The sequence below is a fragment of the Nerophis lumbriciformis genome, linkage group LG03 (assembly GCF_033978685.3).
Source record: "Nerophis lumbriciformis linkage group LG03, RoL_Nlum_v2.1, whole genome shotgun sequence".
NCBI classification, from domain to species: Eukaryota; Metazoa; Chordata; class Actinopteri; order Syngnathiformes; family Syngnathidae; genus Nerophis; species Nerophis lumbriciformis.
Window position 1 is genome coordinate 67,847,037 of NC_084550.2, and position 25,084 is coordinate 67,872,120.

The 25,084-nt window shown below is 42.9% G+C and overlaps 1 protein-coding gene across 3 annotated transcripts in view; it reads left to right on the plus strand.

The window, feature by feature from the left end:
• Positions 1 to 25,084, plus strand: part of pde4ca (phosphodiesterase 4C, cAMP-specific a) — a 224,358-nt gene that overhangs the window by 49,316 nt on the left and 149,958 nt on the right. For 2 of the 3 annotated variants that reach the window (XM_061941851.1, XM_061941859.1), the window contains exon 1: positions 17,903 to 18,299. The exons of the other annotated variant lie outside the window; for it this stretch is intronic. In XM_061941851.1, coding sequence (XP_061797835.1) covers positions 18,175 to 18,299 — 125 coding nt within the window. In that variant the 5' untranslated portion in view covers positions 17,903 to 18,174. Of the gene's footprint in view, positions 1 to 17,902; positions 18,300 to 25,084 lie in introns of those variants that run through there. 3 annotated transcript variants of the gene reach the window in all.

The window sequence follows — 25,084 nt, forward strand, 5'->3', positions numbered from 1 at the left end:
ATCTGTATTTACAACGTGCCAGCCCAACACTTGTTATACATTATACTTCTTCTGCTTGCCCACGTACGTGACAGCAAGGCATACTTGTTCAACAGCCACACAGGTTACACTGACGGTGGTCATATAAAACAACTTTAAGACTCTTACTAATAATGCGCCACACTTTGAACCAAAACCAAACAAGAATGACAAACACATTTCGGGAGAACATCTGCACCTAAACACAACAGAACAAACACCCAGAATCCCATGCAGCCCTGACTCTTCCGGGCTACATTATACACCCCTGCTCCCACCAAACCCCGCCCCCACCCCAAGCCTGCTCCCTCACACATTAGAGATGCGCGGATAGGCAATTATTTAATCCGCAACCGCATCAGAAAGTCGTCAACCATCCGCCATCCACCCGATGTAACATTTGATCAGAACCGCACCCGCCCGCACCCGCCCGCACCCGCCCGTTGTTATATATCTAATATAGACGATGCAAGGCATTAGTGAGGTTATAAAGCTTTTGCCTGTTAAAGAAAGGAGACTGATCCAATGCAGCACAGACATTCGCGTGCCACGCTGTCACGACCCAGACGCACACCAGTGCGCAATCATATGGGAGCCGCGCTGAGCGCACCTCCAAGCGCGTCTCGCTGCCGGCGACGGCCGGGTATGTGCCCGACGCTCCAGCGCCATCCATTTTCAGGGCTAGTTGATTCGGCAGGTGGGTTGTTACACACTCCTTAGCGGGTTCCGACTTCCATGGCCACCGTCCTGCTCTCTATATCAACCAGGGTGAGCCCCACCCCTTTCGTGAGCGCACTGCGCGCGGAGTGACCCCTGTTACGCGCCCCCGGCAACAGGGGTGGCGGGCAGGTAAGCTGCGCGGGCGGAGCGCGCGGAGTGACCCCTGTTACGAGCCCCCGGCCACGGGGGTGGCGGGCAGGTAAGCTGCTTACCTGCTGCGCGTGACGCCGGCCGCGGCGAAGGCGGACGAGGCGGGGTGTCGGTGCGGTGGGCGCGGTGGTGACCCTGGATGTGCGTCGGGCCCTTCTCGCGGATCGCCTCAGCTACGGCTCCCGGTGGGGCCCTCTCGGGGGAAGGGGCCTCGGTCCCGGACCCCGGCGAGGCGTCCCTTCTCCGCTCCGTAAAAGTGTCCATCTCGGTTTTTTTTTTTCTTCTGTTGTGGCATATGCAGCAGGTGCCTGCTCGTTTTTTGTATGTGGGTAACAACGCCGGATAGTCGAACCTCGGATTCAGGAGGAACAGTGTGGTTTTCGTCCTGGTCGTGGAACTGTGGACCAGCTCTATACTCTCGGCAGGGTCCTTGAGGGTGCATGGGAGTTTGCCCAACCAGTCTACATGTGCTTTGTGGACTTGGAGAAGGCATTCGACCGTGTACCCCGGGAAGTCCTGTGGGGAGTGCTCAGAGAGTATGGGGTAACGGACTGTCTGATTGTGGCAGTTCGCTCCCTGTATAATCAGTGTCAGAGCTTGGTCCGCATTGCCGGCAGTAAGTCGGACACGTTTCCAGTGAGGGTTGGACTCCGCCAAGGCTGCCCTTTGTCACCGATTCTGTTCATAATTTTTATGGACAGAATTTCTAGGCGCAGTCAAGGCGTTGAGGGGATCTGGTTTGGTGGCTGCAGGATTAGGTCACTGCTATTTGCAGATGATGTGGTCCTGATGGCTTCCTCCGGCCAAGATCTTCAGCTCTCACTGGATCGGTTTGCAGCCGAGTGTGAAGCGACTGGGATGGGAATCAGCACCTCCAAGTCCATGGTTCTCTCCCGGAAAAGGGTGGAGTGCCATCTCCGGGTTGGGGAGGAGATCTTGCCCCAAGTGGAGGAGTTCAAGTACCTCGGAGTCTTGTTCACGAGTGGGGGAAGAGTGGATCGTGAGATCGACAGGCGGATCGGTGCGGCGTCTTCAGTAATGCGGACGCTGTATCGATCCGTTGTGGTGAAGAAGGAGCTGAGCCGGAAGGCAAAGCTCTCGATTTACCGGTCGATCTACGTTCCCATCCTCACCTATGGTCATGAGCTTTGGATCATGACCGAAAGGACAAGATCACGGGTACAAGCGGCCGAAATGAGTTTCCTCCGCCGAGTGGCGGGGCTCTCCCTTAGAGATAGGGTGAGAAGCTCTGTCATTCGGGGGGAGCTCAAAGTAAAGCCGCTGCTCCTCCACATGGAGAGGAGCCAGATGAGGTGGTTCGGGCATCTGGTCAGGATGCCACCCGAACACCTCCCTAGGAAGGTGTTTCGGGCACGTCCGACCGGTAGGAGGCCACGGGGAAGACCCAGGACACGCTGGGAAGACTATCTCTCCCGGCTGGCCTGGGAACGCCTCGGGATCCCCCGAGAGGAGCTGGACGAAGTGGCTGGGGAGAGGGAAGTCTGGGCTTCCCTGCTTAAGCTGCTGCCCCCGCGACCCGACCTCGGATAAGCGGAAGAAGATGGATGGATGGATGGTAACAACATTTAACTATGTATATATATTTCCGAATTGGTTTAACTGCCACCCGCCTGAATCTATTTAAAATCTAATTTTTTTTTTTATTTCAACCGCCCGACCCGACCCGACCCGCGGATAAAATCTAATTTTTTTTAATTTCATCCGCCCGATCCGCGGATATTCCGCGGACTCCGCAGTTGTGGCCCCCCCCCCCCCCCCCCTCTGTGCGTCGGTTGAGGTGGGCGGGGTTTGGTAGCGGGGGTGTATAATGTAGCCCGGAAGAGTTAGGGCTGCATGGGATTCTGGGTGTTTGTCCTGTTGTGTTTATGTTGTGTTACGGTGCAGATGTTCTCCCGAAATGTGTTTGTCATTCTTGTTTGGTGTGGGTTCACAGTGTGGCGCATTATTAGTAAGAGTGTTATAGTTTTTTTTATACCGCCACCGTCAGTGTAACCTGTGTGGTTGTTGACCAAGTATGCCTTGCTGTCACCTACGTGAGCAAGCGGAAGCCCCAATTCAACATGTGGCTGATCAGGCACACTGGTTGTAGTGGGCGCTATATGCTGTACCATCACTGCACGCATGACGCTGACAAGCGCTATTCATTTAAAACCCGCGTGCCGCACCAGCTTAAAAATTCCATAAAAAGGTGTGGGCAGCGTGTCTGAGACCCCCGGTTTAAACATAGTACAAAGCAAAAAAAAAAACTTTCTATGCAGTATTATTTCATTTAAAATTTCAGTAATTTTTTGCGGCTCCCATTGTTTTCTATAATTTGTGAAACTGGTCAAAATGGCTCTTTGACTGGTAAAGGTTGCCGACCCCTGACCTATAGCTAGAAAAAAACTGGCCTGAAATGAAATGCTAAACTTGAAGCTTTGGGGTCAATCCATTCATTTAAAATGTTTCCCTATTCAATAACTTAAACAACAAAAATCACTTTCCTGGCCCCTGATTCGTGAAACGGGATGATTCTTCAAACTCAACACCAAAAAAAACCGAATCCATCTGTGGGAACACAGCCTGTAGATCCCCGTCTTCCTGATCTTATGTCAAACATTTCCTGTTGAAGTTTTCCAAAGCGGCACACGGAAGGTCGACCGGCTACAGTTTCATATTTACTTTTCGCATTTCTGCTCTTCAAAAATACTTTGCCCCCAGCCACGGCACGACCTTGTGTGCATGAGAACATACTCCACATACTGACATACACGTATGTTCTGTAGGGCTGGACCCTAGCGGAAAAAATTATCACGATTATTTTGATCGAAGATTTTTCCATTTATTTGAAAACATGAGTATTTATTTTACCACAAAAACTCAACTTGAAATGTTGTTAAAAAGCCTGCATATGAAATACAAACCCCGTTTCCATACGAGTTGGGAAATTGTGTTAGAATTAAATATAAACGGAATACAATGATTTGCGAATCCTTTTCAACCCATATTCAGTTGAATATGCTACAAAGACAACATATTTGATGTTCAAACTGATAAACTTTATTTTTTTTTGCAAATAATAATTAACTTAGAATTTCATGGTTGCAACACGTGACAAAGTAGTTGGGAAAGGGCATGTTCACCACTGTGTTACATGGCCTTTCCTTTTAACAACACTCAGTAAACGTTTGGGAACTGAGGAGACACATTTTTGAAGCTTCTCAGGTGGAATTCTTTCCCATTCTTGCTTGATGTACAGCTTAAGTTGTTCAACAGTCCGGGGGTCTCCGTTGTGCTATTTTAGGCTTCATAATGCGCCACACATTTTCAATACAGGCAGGCAGGCCAGTCTAGTACCCGCACTCTTTTACTATGAAGCCACGTTGATGTAACACGTGGCTTGGCATTGTCTTGCTGAAATAAGCAGGGGCGCCCATGCTAGGATGGCAACATATGTTGCTCCAAAACCTGTATGTACCTTTCAGCCTTAATGGTGCCTTCACAAATGTGTAAGTTACCCATGTCTTGGGCACTAATACACCCCCATACCATCACACATGCTGGCTTTTCAACTTTGCGCCTGAAACAATCCGGATGGTTCTTTTCCTCTTTAGTCCGGAGGACACGACGTCCACAGTTTCCAAAAACAATTTGAAATGTGGACTCGTCAGACCACAGAACACTTTTCCACTTTGTATCAGTCCATCTTAGATGAGCTCAGGCCCAGCGAAGCCGACGGCGTTTCTGGGTGTTGTTGATAAACGGTTTTCGCCTTGCACAGGAGAGTTTTAACTTGCACTTACAGATGTAGCGACCAACTGTAGTTACTGACAGTGGGTTTCTGAAGTGTTCCTGAGCCCATGTGGTGATATCCTTTACACACTGATGTCGCTTGTTGATGCAGTGCAGCCTGAGGAATCGAAGGTCACGGGCTTAGCTGCTTACGTGCAGTGATTTCTCCAGATTCTCTGAACCCTTTGATGATATTACGAACCGTAGATGGTGAAATCCCTAAATTCCTTGCAATAGCTGGTTGAGAAAGGTTTTTCTTAAACTGTTCAACAATTTGCTCACGCATTTGTTGACAAAGTGGTGACCCTCGCCCCATCCTTGTTTGTGAATGACTGAGCATTTCCTGGAATCTACTTTTATACCCAATCATGGCACCCACCTGTTCCCAATTTGCCTGTTCACCTGTGGGATGTTCCAAATAAGTGTTTGATGAGCGTTCCTCAACTTTATCAGTATTTATTGCCACCTTTCCCAACTTCTTTGTCACGTGTTGCTGGCATCAAATTCTAAAGTTAATGATTATTTGTAAAAAAAAAAAAAAAAATGTTTATCAGTTTGAACATCAAATATGTTGTCTTTGTAGCATATTCAACTGAATATGGGTTGAAAATGATTTGCAAATCATTGTATTTGTCATGACTTGGTCCTGGGTGTTTGCTTTTCCGGAATGCAACGGAAAGTTGGCTCGGGCGAGACGGGAATGTAAATACATGATTTATTTAATATATCAAAATAAAGTACAAACGAAAAGCGCGCACAGTGGCGCAGAACAAACTATGAAACCAAAAGACTATAGCATTAATAAACAAAACTTACTTGGCATGGACTAAAAGGAGCAGCATGAACGATGGACATGAAATCAAGTGTCAGAAATGTGCCGAGCATAATTGTGGGATGTCACCAGACAGACAAACTGAAAACAATGAACTTAAATACTACAGACATGATTAACGAAAACAGGTGCGTGACTCAAAACGTGAAACAGGTGCGTGACGTGACCGGTGAAAACTAATGGGTTGCTATGGTGACAAACAAGAGTGCACAATGAGTCCAAACGTGGAACAGGTGAAACTAATGGGTAATCATGGAAACAAGACAAGGGAGTGAAAAGCCAGAAACTAAAGAGTCCAATAACTAGACAAAACATGATTACACAGACATGACAGTATTCCGTTTATATTTACATCTAACACAATTTCCCAACTCATATGGAAACGGGGTTTGTAGTACCAAATAAGCCACAACAAGTAAAATAGTAAAAATAGCGATGAGAATGAATTTAAATAACAATGGCAATATAAAAAACAATAAGATTCAGTTTTTCTGTTTTAATTACCGTATTTCCAAAGACAAGACCTATTTTATTTAAATTTGGACCTCACCCATTACTTCATTCACCAATACTTCATGATAACTTTATTATTTATTTATGTATTTAATTTGTTGATGTTACAAATTGAGCACAGGAAGTGATCAAGCAAATGTGTTAGAAGTTGCTATAAAATGGATTAAATAAAATCTGCTTCCTCCTACTCATTTTCAGACATGTCATGAGAAACAAAAAACATATTAAACCTGTATGCAAGTTGGAAATAAGTTAAAACCATAACAATAATATGGCCAAGAGTCACAATGCACTGTATTATTACCGTATTGTTCGGACTATAAGTCGCAGTTTTTTTCATAGTTCTTTGTGGTGTACAGCCCTTTGGTCTTCAACTGAGGTTGTTTTTAAAGGGCTTTATAAATAAAGTTGGTATGGTATGGTATGGTTAAATGGTTCCGGTTTTGACCGCGATACATGAATTCCGGCAAAGTAGGAATCATTCATTTTTACTGTATTTTTCGGACTATAAGTCGCAGTTTTTTTCATAGTTTGGCCGGGGGTGCGACTTATACTCAGGAGCGACTTATGTGTGAAATTATTAACACATTATATCAAATAATATTATTGATCTCATTCACGTAAGAGACTAGACGTATAAGATTTCATGGGATTTAGCGATTAGGAGTGACAGATTGTTTGGTAAACGTATAGCATGTTCTATATGTTATAGTTATTTGAATGACTCTTACCATAATATGTTACGTTAACATACCAGTTGGTTATTTATGCCTCATATAACGTACACTTATTCAGCCTGTTGTTCACTATTCTTTATTCATTTTAAATTGCCTTTCAAATGTCTATTCTTGGTGTTGGCTTTTATCAAATAAATTTCCCCAAAAAATGCGACTTATACTCCAGTGCGACTTATATATGTTTTTTTCCTTCTTTATTATGCATTTTCGGCCAGTGCGACTTATACTCCGGAGCGACTTATACTCCGAAAAAAACGGTAAATATATTTGTTCTTTCCCTTTTGCCGTTAAAAATCATGTACTGCATGCATTTGCATATCTTTTAAAATTCAATATTATCAAAATATGTATTCCAAAAATGTTTTTTGTTTAAAAAAAAAACAGATAAATATCTGCTTCACTTATGATTTCAAAACAAATTATCAATCAAATTCTACACTGTAAAATCGGCAATAGATTTTACGGTTCAATTCTGCCTCCTGAGTTGTTGTTTTTTACTGTAAAATCAACTTTGGTACTGTTTTTTTGTATATACAGTAAGACACTAAAACATTAAAAAACAAACAATAAAAACATTAAAACAACAAGAATTTACCGCTAAAAACAGTGGTATTGTAATTCCATTTTATTTACCGTATTTTTCGGACTATAAGTCGCAGTTTTTTTCATAGTTTGGCCGGGGGTGCGACTTATACTCAGGAGCGACTTATGTGTGAAATTATTCACACATTATATCAAATAATATTATTGATCTCATTCACGTAAGAGACTAGACGTATAAGATTTCATGGGATTTAGCGATTAGGAGTGACAGATTGTTTGGTAAACGTATAGCATGTTCTATATGTTATAGTTATTTGAATGACTCTTACCATAATATGTTACGTTAACATACCAGTTGGTTATTTATGCCTCATATAACGTACACTTATTCAGCCTGTTGTTCACTATTCTTTATTTATTTGAAATTGCCTTTCAAATGTCTATTCTTGGTGTTGGCTTTTATCAAATACATTTCCCCCAAAAAATGCGACTTATACTCCAGTGCGACTTATATATGTTTTTTTCCTTATTTATTATGCATTTTCTGCCAGGCTTATACTCCGAAAAATACGGTAACTGTATTTGTATTTTTATCTATACTCCATGCTAACATTGGTGTTTATCTACGATCCCTTAAAGGCCTACTGAAAGCCACTACTACCGACCACGCAGTCTGATAGTTTATATATCAATGATGAAATCTTAACATTGCAACACATGCCAATACGGCCGGGTTAACTTATAAAGTGCAATTTTAAATTTCCCGGGAAACTTCCGGTTGAAAACGTCTAGGTATGATGACGTATGCGCGTGACGTCAGTAGTTGAATCAGACATTTTGGAATAAGTCAGCTTAAATCGTCTTTTTTCATCACTAAATTGCACAGTATTCTGGACATCTGTGTTGGTGAATCTTTTGCAATTTGTTTAATGAACAATGGAGACTGCAAAGAAGAAAGCTGTAGGTGCGATCGGTGTATTAGCGTCTGGCTACAGCAACACAACCAGGAGGACTTTGACTTGGATAGCAGACGCGCTATCCGACGCTAGCCGCCGACCGCATCGATGATCGGGTGAAGTCCTTCGTCGCGCCGTCGATCGCTGGAACGCAGGTGAGCACTGGTGTTGATGAGCAGATGAGGGTTGGCGTAGGTGGAGAGCTAATGTTATTAGCATAGCTCAGGGGTCGGCAACCTTTACCAGTCAAAGAGCCATTTTGACCAGTTTCACAAATTATAGAAAACAATGGGAGCCGCAAAAAATTTTGAAATTTTAAATGACATAACACTACATATTCAATTTTATTTTGCTTTGTGCTATGTATAAACCAGGGGTCTCAGACACGCTGCCCACACCATTATATGAAATGTTTAAGCTGGTGCGGCATGCGGGTTTTGAACAAATAGCGCTTGTCAGCGTCATGCGTGCCGTGATATTAAAGCATTTGGCGCCCACTACAACCAGCGTGCCTGATCAGCCACATGTTGTATGGTGCTTCCGCCTGCTCACGTAGGTAACAGCAAGGCATACTTGTTCAACAACCACACAGGTTACACTGACGGTGGCGGTATAAAAAAAACTTTAACACTCTTACTAATAATGCGCCACACTGTGAACCCACACCAAACAAGAATGACAAACACATTTCGGGAGAACATCTGCACCGTAACGCAACATAAACACAACAGGACAAATACCCAGAATCCCATGCAGCCCTAACTCTTCCGGGATACATTATACACCCCTGCTACCAAACCCCGCCCACCTCAACCGACGCACAGAGAGGGGGGGGGGGAGGGGGGGGGATGATGTGTGAGGGAGCAGGCTTGGGGTGGGGGCGGGGTTTGGTGTTAGCAGGGGTGTATAATGTAGCCTGGAAGAGTCAGGGCTGTATGGGATTCTGGGTGTTTGTTCTGTTGTGTTAAGGTGCAGATGTTCTCCCGAAAAGTGTTTGTCATTCTTGTTTGGTTTTGGTTCAAAGTGTGGCGCATTATTAGTAAGAGTCTTAAAGTTGTTTTATATGATCACCGTCAGTGTAACCTGTGTGGCTGTTGACCAAGTATGCCTTGCTGTCGCGTACGTGTGCAAGCAGAAGATATATATTATATAACAAATATTGGGCTGGCACGCTGTCAATGCAGATTGTAGATGGCGCCAAATGTTGTACCATCACGGCAAGCCCTTATTATAGCTTTAAGGGTGAAAATCGGTGAATATTAATCCCGAGAGTTTTCTGCGAGAGGCACTGAAATCCGCAAGTCTCACGGGAAAATTGGGGGGTTCAGCAAGTAAGCTGCTGAGCCGCATCAGAGTGATCCGGAGCCGCGGGTTGCCGACCCCTGGCATAGCTCTATCAAGGTCCCGTAGCTAAGTTAGCTTCAATGGTGTCGTTAGCAACAGCATTGCTAGGCTTTGTCAGGCGGTACAGCATTAACCGTGTGGTTACAGGTCCAGAGTTTGGTAGTATTGTTGATATTCTGTCTATCCTTCCAGTCAGGGGTTTATTTCTTTTGTTTCTATCTGCAGTTAAGCACGATGCTATCACGTTAGCTCCGTAGCTAAAGTGCGTCACCGATGTATTGTCGTGGAGATAAAAGTCACTGTGAATGTCCATTTCGCGTTCTCGACTCTCATTTTCAAGAGGATATAGTATCCGAGGTGGTTTAAAATACAAATCCGTGATCCACAATAGAGAAAGGAGAGAGTGTGGAATCCAATGAGCCCTTGTACCTAAGTTACGGTCAGAGCCAAAAAAGATACGTCCACTCTAATCCTTCACTCTCACGTTCCTCATCCACGAATCTTTCATCCTGGCTCAAATTAATGGGGTAATCGTCGCTTTCTCGGCGCCAATCGCTCTCGCTGCTGGTGTAAACAATGGGGAAATGTGAGGAGACTTTCAACTTGTGACGTCACGCTACTTCCGGTACAGGCAAGGCTTTTTTTTATCAGTTGTGAACTTTATCGTCGATGTTTTCTACTAAATCCTTTCAGCAAAAATATGGCAATATCGCGAAATGATCAAGTATGACACATAGAATGGATCTGCTATCCCCGCTTAAATAAAAAAAATTCATTTCAGTAGGCCTTTAAAGAGGAACTGCCCTTTTTTGGGGGGGAATTTTGCCTATCGTTCACAATCATTATGAAGGCGCACCGGATGATAAGGCACACTGCCGATGAGCGGGTCTATTCAGGTCTATTTTCATACAAAAGGCGCATTAAAAAGGTCATATTATGATTTTTTTCTAAATGTAAAAGACTTCCTTGTGGTCTACATAACATGTAATGGTAGTTCTTTGGTCAAAATGTTGCATAGATGATGTTTTACACATCATCTTCAAGTTGCTTTCTGACAGTCGCTTCAGGATGCGCCATTTTGTGGGCGGTCTATGGCGCCATCTTTTGGACGAGTTCGCTCACTGCAAGTACTGCAGCGCTGCATGTCCCTTCTGTTTAAGCTGGTGCTTTCAACCGGAAGTACACTTGTTGTCCGGTCTTCTAGCCGTCCATAGCGTTTCTACTCGTACAGATTCTTCATTCGTCAGTCCATGCAACGTTTGTATGTTTTACAGTATAACTAAACCAATTCTTAGTTACTAAACTGTCCCATGTGTGATGTGTGGAGGAGTGTTTTCATGCATATTGTAGGTGCGATCATAATGTAATGAAGCTAATATTCTAACACATTTACGAGTGTCTCTTTTAGTATTTTTAACTTACCGTATTTTCCGGACCATAGGGCGCACCGGATTATAAAGTGCACTGTCGATGAATGCTCTATTTTTTTTAATCTTTTTTCATATATAGGGCGCATTAAAGGAGTAATTTTTATTATTTTATTTTCTAAATGTAAAAGACTTCCTTGTGGTCTACATAACATGTGATGGTGGTTTTTGGTCAAAATGTTGCATAGATTATGTTTTACACATCATCTTCAAGCCACTTTCTGAATGTCGTTTTGTGGGCGGTCTTATTTACGTGCCTCCACTTCGACAGCGTCTTCTCCCTGTCATCTTTGTTGTAGCGGTGTAGCGTGCAAGGACGGGAGTGGAAGAAGTGTCAAAAGATGGAGCTAACTTGTTTTAATGACATTCACACTTTACTTCAATCAATACCGGAGCAGCATCTCCTCATCCGGAAACAACAACAAGGCCGGAAATGTGTCCCGTGAAAAACCGTCCGACCAAAACTCTCTAATAAGTAAAGTTCCTTGGGTGAATAATGTAAACTCACTACACCGGTATGTTTTAGTGCTTTCATGGCGAGTTTACTGACAGATATAAGTAAGAACTTTACACTACTTTATATTAGAAATGGCAACAGTGGAGGATGAATGCATACTTGCCAACCTTGAGACCTCCGATTTCGGGAGGTGGGGGGGGCGTGGCTAAGAGGGGAGGAGTATATTTACAGCTAGAATTCACCAAGTCAAGTATTTCTTATATATATATATATATATATATATATATATATATATAAGAAATACTTGAATTTCAGTGTTCATTTATTTACACATATACTTGTTGAGTTAAGGGTTGAATTGTCCATCCTTGTTCTATTCTCTGTCATTTTTTTTCTAACCATGCTGAACACCCTCTCTGATGATGCATTGCTGTGTGGCACGCACAAAAGTGCTTTCATCAAATGCACTAGATGGCAGTATTGTCCTGTTTAAGAGTGTCACAACATTGCTGTTTACGGCAGACGAACTGCTTTACGGTAGACGAAAACGTGACTGCTGTTGTTGTGTGTTGTTACCGTGCTGGGACGACGTTAATGAAACTGCCTAACAATAAACCCACATAAGAAACCAAGAACTCGCCCTCCATCATTCTACAGTTATAACATCATTGGGCAGGCACGCCATTTATATTGTGGGAAAGCGGTCCATGCTGAGTCCGCCTGAATTTCGGAAGATTTTCGGGAGATAATTTGTCCCGGGAGGTTTTCGGGAGAGGCGCTGAATTTCGGGAGTCTCCCGGAAAATCCGGGAGGGTTGGCAAGTATGTGAATGTCACATAACAAAAAGATAGAGAAAAAACTTATGACTACGGTGTCGTCACGGACTACAAAGGCGGACGCGCGCAATTTTTCAGGACTTATGCAGATCCCAAATACAGATCAGCAGGTACCAGGCGTTAAGAAAAGTTGCTTTTGCGTAAAATTGTTGTTTTGCATAATATTGCGAAACAAAACGCCAGATAATGTCTTACCTTATACACACACACACCATAATAATGCTCGTATGTTGAAGCACAGAACAATCCATCAAGCGATGTGGCTTCATAGCTTACCAAAGTACTACTAAAACATTTTGATGTTTTTTTGAGCGCCGTGTGTAATGTTCTATATTTTCAATTGAACATATAAAATGTCGGTGTTGTTTACTGGCGTCATATTGCAGTCTACTCGTATCTCTTATGTTTTACTGCCATCTACTGGTCACACTTATTATTTCACCATGTACCAAATAAAATTGCTTTGAGGTCGGTAAGCAAAACTAGAATTTTTCCGTACATTAGGCGCACCGGGTTATGAGGCGCACTGTCAAGCTTTGAGGGAAAAAAAGGGTTTTAAGTGCACCTTATAGTCCAGAAAATACGGTGCAATGGCATTATGTTTGTATTGTTCCAGTTTCACAAATTCCTCAGTAAATTCACCAAATCGTCACCGTGGAGTTATTGAGTCTGTTTAGCTGATTGGAGAGCTAGCTTGTGCAGCTATCGGGTCCCTGGCGATCATAGACATCTTATAAGTAGACGCAGCATTGGCTGCTGTGACGCGAGAAATTGGACCGCCATCTTGAAGTGGTGATGAGGAGCCGGCGAGCAGCCTAAACTGACAGTTGACAGGTAGAAAACAAAGATGGTGTACAGCGTTTTCCTGCTCAAATGAGCGGACTGTTGAAAATAGGAATCGGGGGATGACTTTTCACAAGTAAGATTTAACATTAACGTACTATTGGTTGTATTTTGTGAAAAGAATATTACCACCGAGTTGAGAAGGAGCAAAGATCTTCAATAGTACTGAAATCGTAGCCGCTAGCAAACAAGAGTATGACCATAATGGAATTGCTTGTCAATGAAATTAATTACATTTCAAAATGTCATACTTGAATAACATAAAGTTGAAATAAATGATAAAGATTGTAAAAGCCAACAGGGGTAAAAGTTAGGACCACAGTCCAGATTGTGTAGGGGGGTTAGGATACATATAAATTAGGGATGTCCCGATCCAATATTTGGATCGGATCGGCCGCCGATATTTGCCAAAAATTGCGTATCGGCAAGGCATGGGAAAATGCCGATCCAGATCCAGTTTTAAAAAAAAACTCCGGTCCGTGTTTTCCAACGCACCTATTTAAATAATACATTCCACTTTTCTGCTGCTCCCTAATTTCCGTTCCGCATTTTCCAGCACACCTTCAACACATCCACAGGTCTGTGGATTCTCACGCAGTTGATTTTAGCTGCTGGCATTACACGACAGGCTCTTCTCACTCTTTCCTGTGTCTCCCTCTCACAGACAGCAAGTGCACCTTCTTACACACGTCACATACTGTCACGTCATACGTCACATACGTATACGCCCTCTCCCAGCAGAGAGGTAGCAGCATGGCTAATGTTAGCTGTGATGCTAGCGCAGCCGTGCGAGCAACGCTCCCTCTAAGGTGCTCGCCTGTGCAATTGCGCACTGTTTAAGCGTCCTCTGCGCATAGCAAATCTATGCCACGCACAAAATCAAATAAAAAAATAAGCGCATAACAATTTTCGACACACGGACACGACAGAGAAAACAGTTTTCGTCATCATTGTTCAAATATTGTAACGTCTGTCGAGACGTTTATCTCCATTCGGTGCCACACGCCCACACCATCAAAATGCCGAGGCAAAAATTTCCACATCAACACCGTATGAAAAAATGTGTGATTTTTTTTAGTTGTGATTTCCTTCTCTGCATGAAAGTTTAAAAGTAGCATATATTAATGCAGTATGAAGAAGAATGTTTTAATGTAGACATGCAAGCCTTGAAAGAACATTTTGAAAATCAAGACTACATTTCCTGCAAATGGGTGCATTTCTACCCTATATTTTAACTTTAGATTTATTCTCATATCAAACTCTTTTGGCTGTCTTTTTGACACTTACATCCGGCGCCCCCCTCCACACCCTGGATTATAAATAATGTAAATAATTCAATGTGATTATCTTGTGTGATGACTGTATTATGATGATAGTATATATCTGATAGTATATATCTGTATCATGAATCAATTTAAGTGGACCCCGACTTAAACAAGTTGAAAAACTTATTGGGGTGTTACCATTTAGTGGTCAATTGTATGGAATATGTACTTCACTGTGCAACCTACTAATAAAAGTCTCAATCAATCAATCAAAACACATAGAATCATCATACTGCTGTGATTATATGCATCAAGTGTTCATTCAAGGCTAAGGCAAAATATCGAGATATATATCGTGTATCGCAATATGGCCTTAAAATATCGCAATATTAAAAAAAGGCCATTTCGCCCAGCCCTAGTTCAATGATGCCATTTCTGTTTGTCATGTATAATTTTGTCTATTTTGTGTTTATCCTTGAATAAACAGGTCAGTTTCTTGTTACCAACCATTGTGTATTATTCAAACTCCCCTAATTCAGCTGGCTAGTTGTTATCAAGAGTACTAAAACCCTTTTCAACATGATTCTGACAACTAAGTAGGCTAAATAACTTTAAACTTTAATACATGCTCGGATAGGCCAGTATCGGTCAGTATCGGTATCGGTCAGTATCGGATCGGAAATGCAAAAACAATATCGGTATCGGATCGGAAGTGCAAAAACCTGGATCGGGACATCCCTAATATAAATACATAAAAAATACATATAAAACAATCAGTGTAAACATGATCATTTAAGGGAAGAATGTAATAGAAAATATCAATACAAAGTGTCAAGACAGAATAAACTCTCTGCTGCTGCAGCAACAGAGATACAGTCTATAAGATATATAGATATCTAATGTATTCATACATGGTTTATGTAGGATATAGGCATGTATATATAACCTAATCATATTGTTCCTTCAACTTAAAAATAGCTGACCGTTTTTTTCCCCCTTCTCTGGGATTATATTCCCAGTTTTGATCTCGGACGTCTGGTCACTTATAGCATATAAGAATATTCTATTACTGTTAAAGGGGAACATTATCACCAGACCTATGTAAGCGTCAATATATACCTTGATGTTGCAGAAAAAAGACCATATATTTTTTTAACCGATTTCCGAACTCTAAATGGGTGAATTTTGGCGAATTAAACGCCTTTCTAATATTCGCTCTCGGAGCGATGACGTTGTGACATCACATCGGGAAGCAATCCGCCATTTTCTCAAACACCGAGTCAAATCAGCTCTGTTATTTTCCGTTTTTTCGACTGTTTTTTGTACCTTGGAGACATCATGCCTCGTCGGTGTGTTGTCGAAGGGTGTAACAACACGAACAGGGACGGATTCAAGTTGCACCAGTGGCCCAAAAATGCGAAAGTGGCAAGAAATTGGACGTTTGTTCCGCACACTTTACCGACGAAAGCTATGCTACGACAGAGATGGCAAGAATGTGTGGATATCCTGCGACACTCAAAGCAGATGCATTTCCGACGATAAAGTCAAAGAAATCTGCCGCCAGACCCCCATTGAATCTGCCGGAGTGTGTGAGCAATTCAGGGACAAAGGACCTCGGTAGCACGGCAAGCAATGGCGGCAGTTTGTTCCCGCAGACGAGCGAGCTAAATCCCCTGGATGTCTTGGCTCACACCGTCCCTTATGCCACCGAAGATGATCAAGAGAAGAATATCGACCTTAGCTTCCCTGGCCTGTTGACATGAGGGTATGTCTACAGAATATATTAATTGATGAAAATTGGGCTGTCTGCACTCTCAAAGTGCATGTTGTTGCCAAATGTATTTCATATGCTGTAAACCTAGTTCATAGTTGTTAGTTTCCTTTAATGCCAAACAAACACATACCAATCGTTGGTTAGAAGGCGATCGCCGAATTCGTCCTCGCTTTCTCCCGTGTCGCTGGCTGTCGTGTCGTTTTCGTCGTTTTCGCTTGCATACGGTTCAAACCGATATGGCTCAATAGCTTCAGTTTCTTCTTCAATTTCGTTTTCGCTACCTGCCTCCACACTACAACCATCCGTTTCAATACATGCGTAATCTGTAGAATCGCTTAAGCCGCTGAAATCCGAGTCTGAATCCGAGCTAATGTCGCTATAGCTTGCTGTTCTTTCCGCCATGTTTGTTTGTGTTGGCTTCACTATGTGACGTCACAGGAAAATGGACGGGTGTTTATAACGATGGTTAAAATCAGGCACTTTGAAGCTTTTTTTAGGGATATTGCGTGATGGGTAAAATTTTGAAAAAAACTTCGAAAGATATAATAAGCCACTGGGAACTGATTTTTAATGGTTTTAATCCTTCTGAAATTGTGATAATGTTCCCCTTTAAGCAAACTATGAATAATAAAACATGTGTCCTTTATCATAGTATGACAAAAAAAGCGCATGAAAATCAGTGGTATTCAGTGAGGTAAGATGAATGACAGTTCATAGCTCCTGCCAAATGAATTGCACTGAGTGGAGCGGATCACCACTTCAAGATGGCGGCCCCGCGTCTCGTCAGCGCCAGTAGGCAGTAGCGCTCGATGCTGCGTACCCTTATGAGATGTCTATGTTGTTTGATCAGCCTTTTTACTGCCTTGTCGCAGGCACCGTTTGGACACAATTAAGTTATGTAAATAAACATTTCCAAAACCTCTTTGTGTAAATAACTAATTTCACAACGTACACATCTGCGGCTTATAGTCCGGTCCGGCTAATATATGGAAATGAAATTGTCTTCTAAAATCTAGTAGATGCAGCTTATATTGCTGCACTGTATGGCCCGGAAAATACTTTACTATAGTCCGAGACAAAGCTCTATCTGGAGAGCCGAACAGGTCAATCCCCGTCCTTAGACTTAGACTTAGACTTAAACCTTGGACTTGGGACAGTGTTGGGTTTGTGGGCGAGCAACGAGGAAGGGGTTAAAAGGGCTCTAAAATTTGGGGAAGGCAGAACCCCTGCTGGCTTGGATCCCGCCCCCTTTCTTAGCTCTGACCTCAGTCTCAAACTTGCTCCCCTACACACACACACACATACTTGCTGGGTCACATGCCCACACACACACACTTGCTCACTGACGCACACGCATGCATACGTCTCACGTGCGCATTCTGCAGAGAACTCTGACCAAACAGAGCGAACATAAATGACAAAGACGTGAGCGAGAGGGCGAGTGTGAGTGACCGGAGCAGCCGAGCGAGTCGGTGGACGTAAAGGAAGGGCAGGTTTGTGTTTGTTGTGTGATTCAAAGGTGCAGCAGCAGCCTGCGGGGAGCAGAGTGTGAAACAGAAGAAGAGCAGGAGAGAGAGAGAGAGAGAGAGAGAGAGAGAGAGTGTAGACACATCCAAAGGGCAGCAGCACCACATTTAGACCTGAAGCCAAGACTTTGGGGATCCATTCATGGAGCACTGCTGAGTGGGATGCAATCCTGCCGGACTGAAACCAGAAGGTTGCTCTGAAGAGGAACACACCAGCATGGATTGCATCACCCGAGTCTGCCCGGCTCCGCTGGGCGACCGCCGCTCCTAGAGCCGGAGTCCATTCCTGCCGGGGGCTATGACAACTCCCAGGAAGACGCAGAGAGACGGACCGTCCGACCCACAGACGCCCGGGGTTCCCAGGCGTGAGAGCAGCCCCCAGCTGAGGAGGAGGAGAAGAAGCGAGCAGCCCAGAAGAGGAGGCTGACGACGGGGGGGATCATGAGTGTGCCAACCAACTGTGGGTTTTGCCACTCCATGGAGCGGACTATCAGTGTGCGCAGCAGGACCATATGGGGATCACCGTGTGCTGTCAACAGGCCCATTGACATACAGAAACACAGGCGGTAACTAGGAGCCTTCATTTCTCTCTTATCTATCTGTTTTCATCTGTCCACACACACACACACACACACACATCCTACACTTGGTGGAAAACAAGTAGTTTTAACTCCAACTCTCCCCATCATTAACAATACATGTTGTATTGTCACACATGAAATACATTATTCTAGTCTTCATGCACTCTTTCTTCAGAACATTCATATTTTTTGGAACAGACTCATCTTGAATCTACACCAGGTCTCATCTCTTATCAGCTGTTTTGCAACTGGCATGATTGGACATATGCCACAGTGTGTACAATAGATAGGATTAATGTCTATGAAGGTTCTCATTCATCCAGTTATTGTAGTCTCAGGCTGGACTGTTTGGTTTGTCTCAGAAGCCATCAGTTCATGTTCATAGACATAGATTGGTCAGGTCTAGTCTTGGACTTAGATTGGTCAGATCTAGTCTGAGTCTCAGATTGGTCAAATCTAGTCTTGGACTTAGATTGGTCAGATCTAGTCTGGGACTTAGATTGGTCAGGTCTAGTCTGAGACTGAGATTGGTCAGATCTAGTCTGAGACTTAGATTGGTCAGATGTAGTCTGAGACTTAGATTGGTCAGATGTAGTCTGAGACTTAGATTGGTCAGATCTTGCCTGAGACTTAGATTGGTCAGATCTTGCCTGAGACTTGGATTGGTCAGATATAGTCTGAGACTTGGATTGGTCAGATATAGTCTGAGACTTAGATTGGTCAGATCTTGCCTGAGAGTTAGATTGGTCAGATCTTGCCTGAGACTTAGATTGGTCCAATATAGTCTGAGACTTGGATTGGTCCAATATAGTCTGAGACTTGGATTGGTCAGATATAGTCTGAGACTTAGACTTAGATTGGTCAGATCTAGTCTGAGACTTACACTTAGATTGGTCAGATCTAGTCTGAGACTTAGACTGGTCAGATGTAGTCTGAGACTTAGACTGGTCAGATGTAGTCTGAGACTTAGGTTGGTCAGATGTAGTCTGAGACTTAGATTGGTCAGATCTAGTCTGAGACTTAGATTGTTCAGATGTAGTCTGAGACTTAGATTGGTCAGATTTAGTCTGAGACTTAGATTGGTCAGATCTTGCCTGAGACTTAGATTGGTCAGATCTTGCCTTAGACTTGGATTGGTCAGATATAGTCTGAGACTTGGATTGGTCAGATATAGTCTGAGACTTAGATCAGTCAGATCTTGCCTGAGACTTAGATTGGTCAGATCTTGCCTGAGAGTTAGATTGGTCAGATATAGTCTGAGACTTGGATTGGTCAGATCTAGCCTGAGACTTAGACTTAGATTGGTCAGATCTAGTCTGAGACTTAGACTGGTCAGACTTTGTCTAGCGGCTGGTGCCAAAACCCCAAATGTTTATACTTTATATATATATAGTGAGAAAAATTATTTTGAACTGGTAGTAGTCGATCCACAGCAATGGTTCTGCCACACAATACCTCAATGCTAACGAGGGGAAATTACACTTCAACGACAGTCGTTGGCTTTGACAGTTAGGATTGTTTTTTGCATCAAATCAGCTGTTTTTCTTACTATGATAGGGCGAAACCATCCTTGCCCTGGCACCAGCTGCTAGACTACATCTGACCAATCTAAGTCTAAGACGATATCTGACAAATCTAAATCTATGAGCATGAACTGATGAAACCTACTAAGGTATTTGCACCAGCCGCTAGATTAGATCTGACCAGTCTCAGACTAGATGTGACCAATCTAAGTCTATTATCATGGACTGATGAAGTGTACTTGGATGAGAGGCAAAACATCTTCTAAGACAAACCAAACAGTCTAGTTGCGATGGATTGAAAGCCCTAAGTTTAGGATAAACACACTTACTGTAATTGAACACAAACATAATGCTCATATTTATTACTACAAACATGTATTTTTAAGTGCAAAGAATTGTGCAGGAGATGTAGTTTATTTTCAGATTTTTCTTTGATACCGTCACACGTCACGGCATTATTGTACTTTGAAAGCACAATACCGCGGTATCTACAATACCAATACACCCCTAACATTTAGTTTTATTATAATACCGTTAAAAGTGGCCTCAGAGAAGCATCAACATAGGGCTGTGTTTGGGAAATATTAACTGTCTATAAAGGCCTACTGAAATGTGATTTTCTTATTTAAACGGGGATAGCAGGTCCATTCTATGTGTCATACTTGATCATTTCGCGATATTGCCATATTTTTGCTGAAAGGATTTAGTAGAGAACGTCGACGATAAAGTTGGCAACTTTTGGTCGCTGATAAAAAAGCCTTGCCTGTACCGGAAGTAGCAGACGAGTAGCGTGACGTCACAGGTTGTGGAGCTCCTCACATCTGCACATTGTTTACAATCATGGCCACCAGCAGCGAGAGCGATTCGGACCGAGAAAGCGACGATTTCCCCATTAATTTGAGCGAGGATGAAAGATTTGTGGATGAGGAAAGTGAGAGTGAAGGACTAGAGCGATTCAGATAGGGAAGATGCTGTGAGAGGCAGGTGGGACCTGATATTCAGCTGGGAATGACTAAAACAGTAAATAAACACATACTCTATTAGCCACAACACAACCAGGCTTATATTTAATATGCCACAAATTAATCCCGCATAACAAACACCTTCCCCCTCCCGTCCATATAACCCGCCAATACAACTCAAACACCTGCACAACACACTCAATCCCACAGCCCAAAGTACCGTTCACCTCCCCAAAGTTCATACAGCACATATATTTCCCCAAAGTCCCCAAAGTTACGTACGTGACATGCACATAGCGGCACGCACGTACGGGCAAGCGATCAAATGTTTGGAAGCCGCAGCTGCATGCGTACTCACGGTACCGCGTCTGCGCATCCAACTCAAAGTCCTCCTGGTAAGAGTCTCTGTTGTCCCAGTTCTCCACAGACCAATGGTAAAGCTTGACTGTCATCTTCCGGGAATGTAAACAATGAAACACCGGCTGTGTTAACCGGCACAACAGTCAAGGGGTGCATCCTACGGCGGGGGTGCGTTATCCGCAATACACCGCTTCCCACCTACAGCTTTCTTCTTTGCTGTCTCCATTGTTCTTTGAACAAATTGCAAAAGATTCACCAACACAGATGTCCAGAATTCTGTGGATATTTTGCGATGAAAACAGACGACTTAATAGCTGGCCACCATGCTGTCCCAAAATGTCCTCTACAATCCGTGACGTCACGCGCTGACGTCATCATACCGAGACGTTTTCAGCAGGTTATTCTGCGTGGAATTTAAAATTGCACTTTAGTAAGCTAACCCGGCCGTATTGGCATGTGTTGCAATGTTAAGATTTCATCATTGATATATAAACTATCAGACTGCGTGGTCGGTAGTAGTGGCTTTCAGTAGGCCTTTTATACACCTTACTAAAGTAAGACCTTAATGAGACAGTTGATACTGCATTCAGTAAGAAGTTGACTCTGTAAGTAGCCAGTCAACACGTGAAGACGTCCACATACAAACGTAGACCAGGCACATTTACACACTACACAATCCTGTGTGCTCACTGCATTAATGCACATCCTTCTTCTCATCATAGCATGAAAGTCAAACACTGGTTCTGTAGCCTCACTTGTAATCGTCAGTTGCAGCCACAGGGCCGTGTGGGTGGACTCTGAGATAAAGTCTTGTTTACATTATGGCATTCTGCGCCGTCTCAGGCACTAGGCTTGTTTAGCATTTGGGATACACGGTACAATTTGGGAGCGCTGGGCCGTGTGTGTGTGTGTGTGTGTGTGTGTGTGTGTGTGTGTGTGTGTGTGTGTGTGTGTGTGTGTAGAGTGAGATCCAGAGTTCCCCCCCTCCTCCCTCCCTCACATATATACAGTACCTTCCCATACAGAATTGTATTCCATAAACCCGTCTCTTCTAGAAACTTCACTAAAACATTTGGTTGCCGTTTGAGAGTAACCTTCTCATGTCCATGTCTTGTACCTTTCCTCTCTTAGTTGTATCCTTTTTGTACAGTATTTCCCACAATGAATGAGTGCATGTTCCACTGACTCTACCTCATTGCAGCTGTCACATAATCCTGTTGGGTGTTTATTTACAGGGTGCTCCCCCTTACAGTTCTTCCCGCTCCTATTGCGTATAAGTTTCTTCCTGCTGTAATTGCCACTCTTTCAAAAGATGTTCCTTTAATTAATGATTTGGGTACCTCTCTGAGCTGCTTTTGTGTTAATGTCTGCTTTGCCAGCTGATCTGCCAATTTGTTGCCCTTGTGCCTGTGTGAGCCGGAACCCATAGGAACCATATGCTGATATTCACCCTCTCGAGCCTTAACGTTATTTTATTTAAGTCATCAACTATATCTTGTCTGCTTTGTGACCTAAAATATTGAATAGGGATTAACGCCAACCTTAAGTCGGAGTAGGCCACCAACTTTTTTAGTTTTGACTCTTCTACCCACTGTAGTGCAACAGACATTTCCCCTTTATTTACTTTATGTATATGTAACTTTTCAAAAACTGTAAAGAGTCTTTATTCTCTTCATACTAGAAAATTATTTCAGTGGTGGTTGCTATGTCTGAAGTAGGGTTAGGGTTACCAAAATGTATTTCGATACTTTCCAAAAAATGGCATTATTGGCTTTATTTGAACAAAAAATCTTAGGGTACATGAAACATATGTTCATTATTGCAGTTTTGTACTTAAATAAAATAGTGAACATACGAGGCAACTTGTCTTTGTCAAGACTTGGACTGTGGCGTGGTTTGTTCTCCCGTGGTGCAAATGAACATTTGGACCAGTCATGGCGTGAAGGTAAATACATGATTTATTTAACAAGAAATGATCAAACAAAAGGCGCGCACAGGGGCGGAGGTACAAAACTATAAACACAAAACTTGCACATTGGCAGAAACTATGAACAATTAAACAAAACACTAACTGTGGCATGAATCAAAACAAAACTTACTTGACATGGCATGAAGTGCGCAGAGGTACATAGAGTGTGACAGGGGTAAGAATGCGGGGATGTCGTCAGGACGAACAACAGAAAATGAATGAACTTAAATACTATGGACATGATTAGTGAAAGCAGGTGCGTGACTCAAAACGTGAAACAGGTGCGTGACGTGACAGGTGAAAACTAATGGTTGCTATGGTGACAAACAAGAGTGCACAATGAGTCCAAACGTGGAACAGGTGAAACTAATGGGTAATCATGCAAACAACACAAGGGAGTGAAAAGCCAGAAACTAAACAAAACATGACTTAAAACAAAACATGATTACACAGACATGACAGTCTTTTAGTAGTAAGTAAACAAACAAAGACTCCTAATTAGTCTGCAGTAACATATTGTGTCATTTATACACCTATTATTTTGTCAACATTATTAAGGACAAGTGGTAGAAAATTAAATATTAATGCACTTGTTCATTGACTGTTAATATCTGCTTACTTTCTTTTTTAAAATGTTCTATCTACACTTCTGTTAAAATGTAATAATCACTTATTCTTCTCTTCTTTGATACTTTACATTAGTTTTGGATGATACCACAAATTTGGGTATCGATCCGATACCAATTAGTTACAGGATCATACATTGGTCATATTCAAAGTCTTCATGTGTCCAGGGACGTATTTTGTTGAGATAAATTAAAAAAAACAACGAAAAAAGATTTTGTGATGCTAAAAAATATCGATGTAATATTGACAGTAGTATCGACTAAATACGCTCCTGTACTTGGTATCATTACAGTGGACGTCAGGTGTTGATCCACCCATGGCGTTTGTTTACATTGTCACACCGGTGAGCTATTGTACCCTCCAAATGCAGGGGTCGGCAACCTTTACCAGTCAAAGAGCCATTTTGACCAGTTTCACAAATTAGAGAAAACAATGGGAGCCACAAAAATCTTTTGAAATTTAAAATGAAATAACACTGCATACAAAGTTTTTTTTTGCTTTGTGCTATGTATAAACCAGGGGTCTCTGACATGCGGTCCACACCTTAATATGAAAATGTAATGTTAGTGCGGCCCGCGGGTTTTATATGAATAGCACTTGACAGCGTCATACATGTCAACCCTCCCGATTTTTCCGGCAGACTACGGATTTAAGGGCAACTATTCTCTCGAACGTGCCGTGATGGTACAGCATTTAGCGACAACTACAACCAGCGTGCCGAACTAACCCCACCTTGTATGGGGCTTCTTCTTGCTCACGTAAGTGAGAGCAAGGCATACTTGGTCAACAACCACACAGGTTACACTGACGGTGGCGATGTAAAAAACTTTAACACTCTTACTAATAATGCGCCACACTGTGAACCCACACCAAAAAATTATGACAAACACATTTCGGGAGAACATATGCACACAACATAAACACAACAGAACAAATACCCAGGATCCCATGCAGCCCTAGCTCTTCCGGGCTACATTATACACCCCCGCTACCAAACCCCGCCCACCTCAACCGACGCACAGAGGGGGGGGCAGCAGGGGTGTATAATGTAGCCCGGAAGAGTCAGGGCTGCATGGGATTCTGGGTATTTGTTCTGTTGTGTTTATGTTGTGTTAAGGTGCAGATGTTCTCCCGAAATGTGTTTGTCATTCTTGTTTGGTTTTGGTTCAAAGTGTGGCGCATTATTAGTAAGAGTCTTAAAGTTGTTTTATATGGCCACCGTCAGTGTAACCTGTGTGGCTGTTGACCAAGTATGCCTTGCTGTCACTTACGTGTGCAAGCAAAAGATGCACATAACAAGAGGTTGGGCTGGCAAACTGTTAATACAGA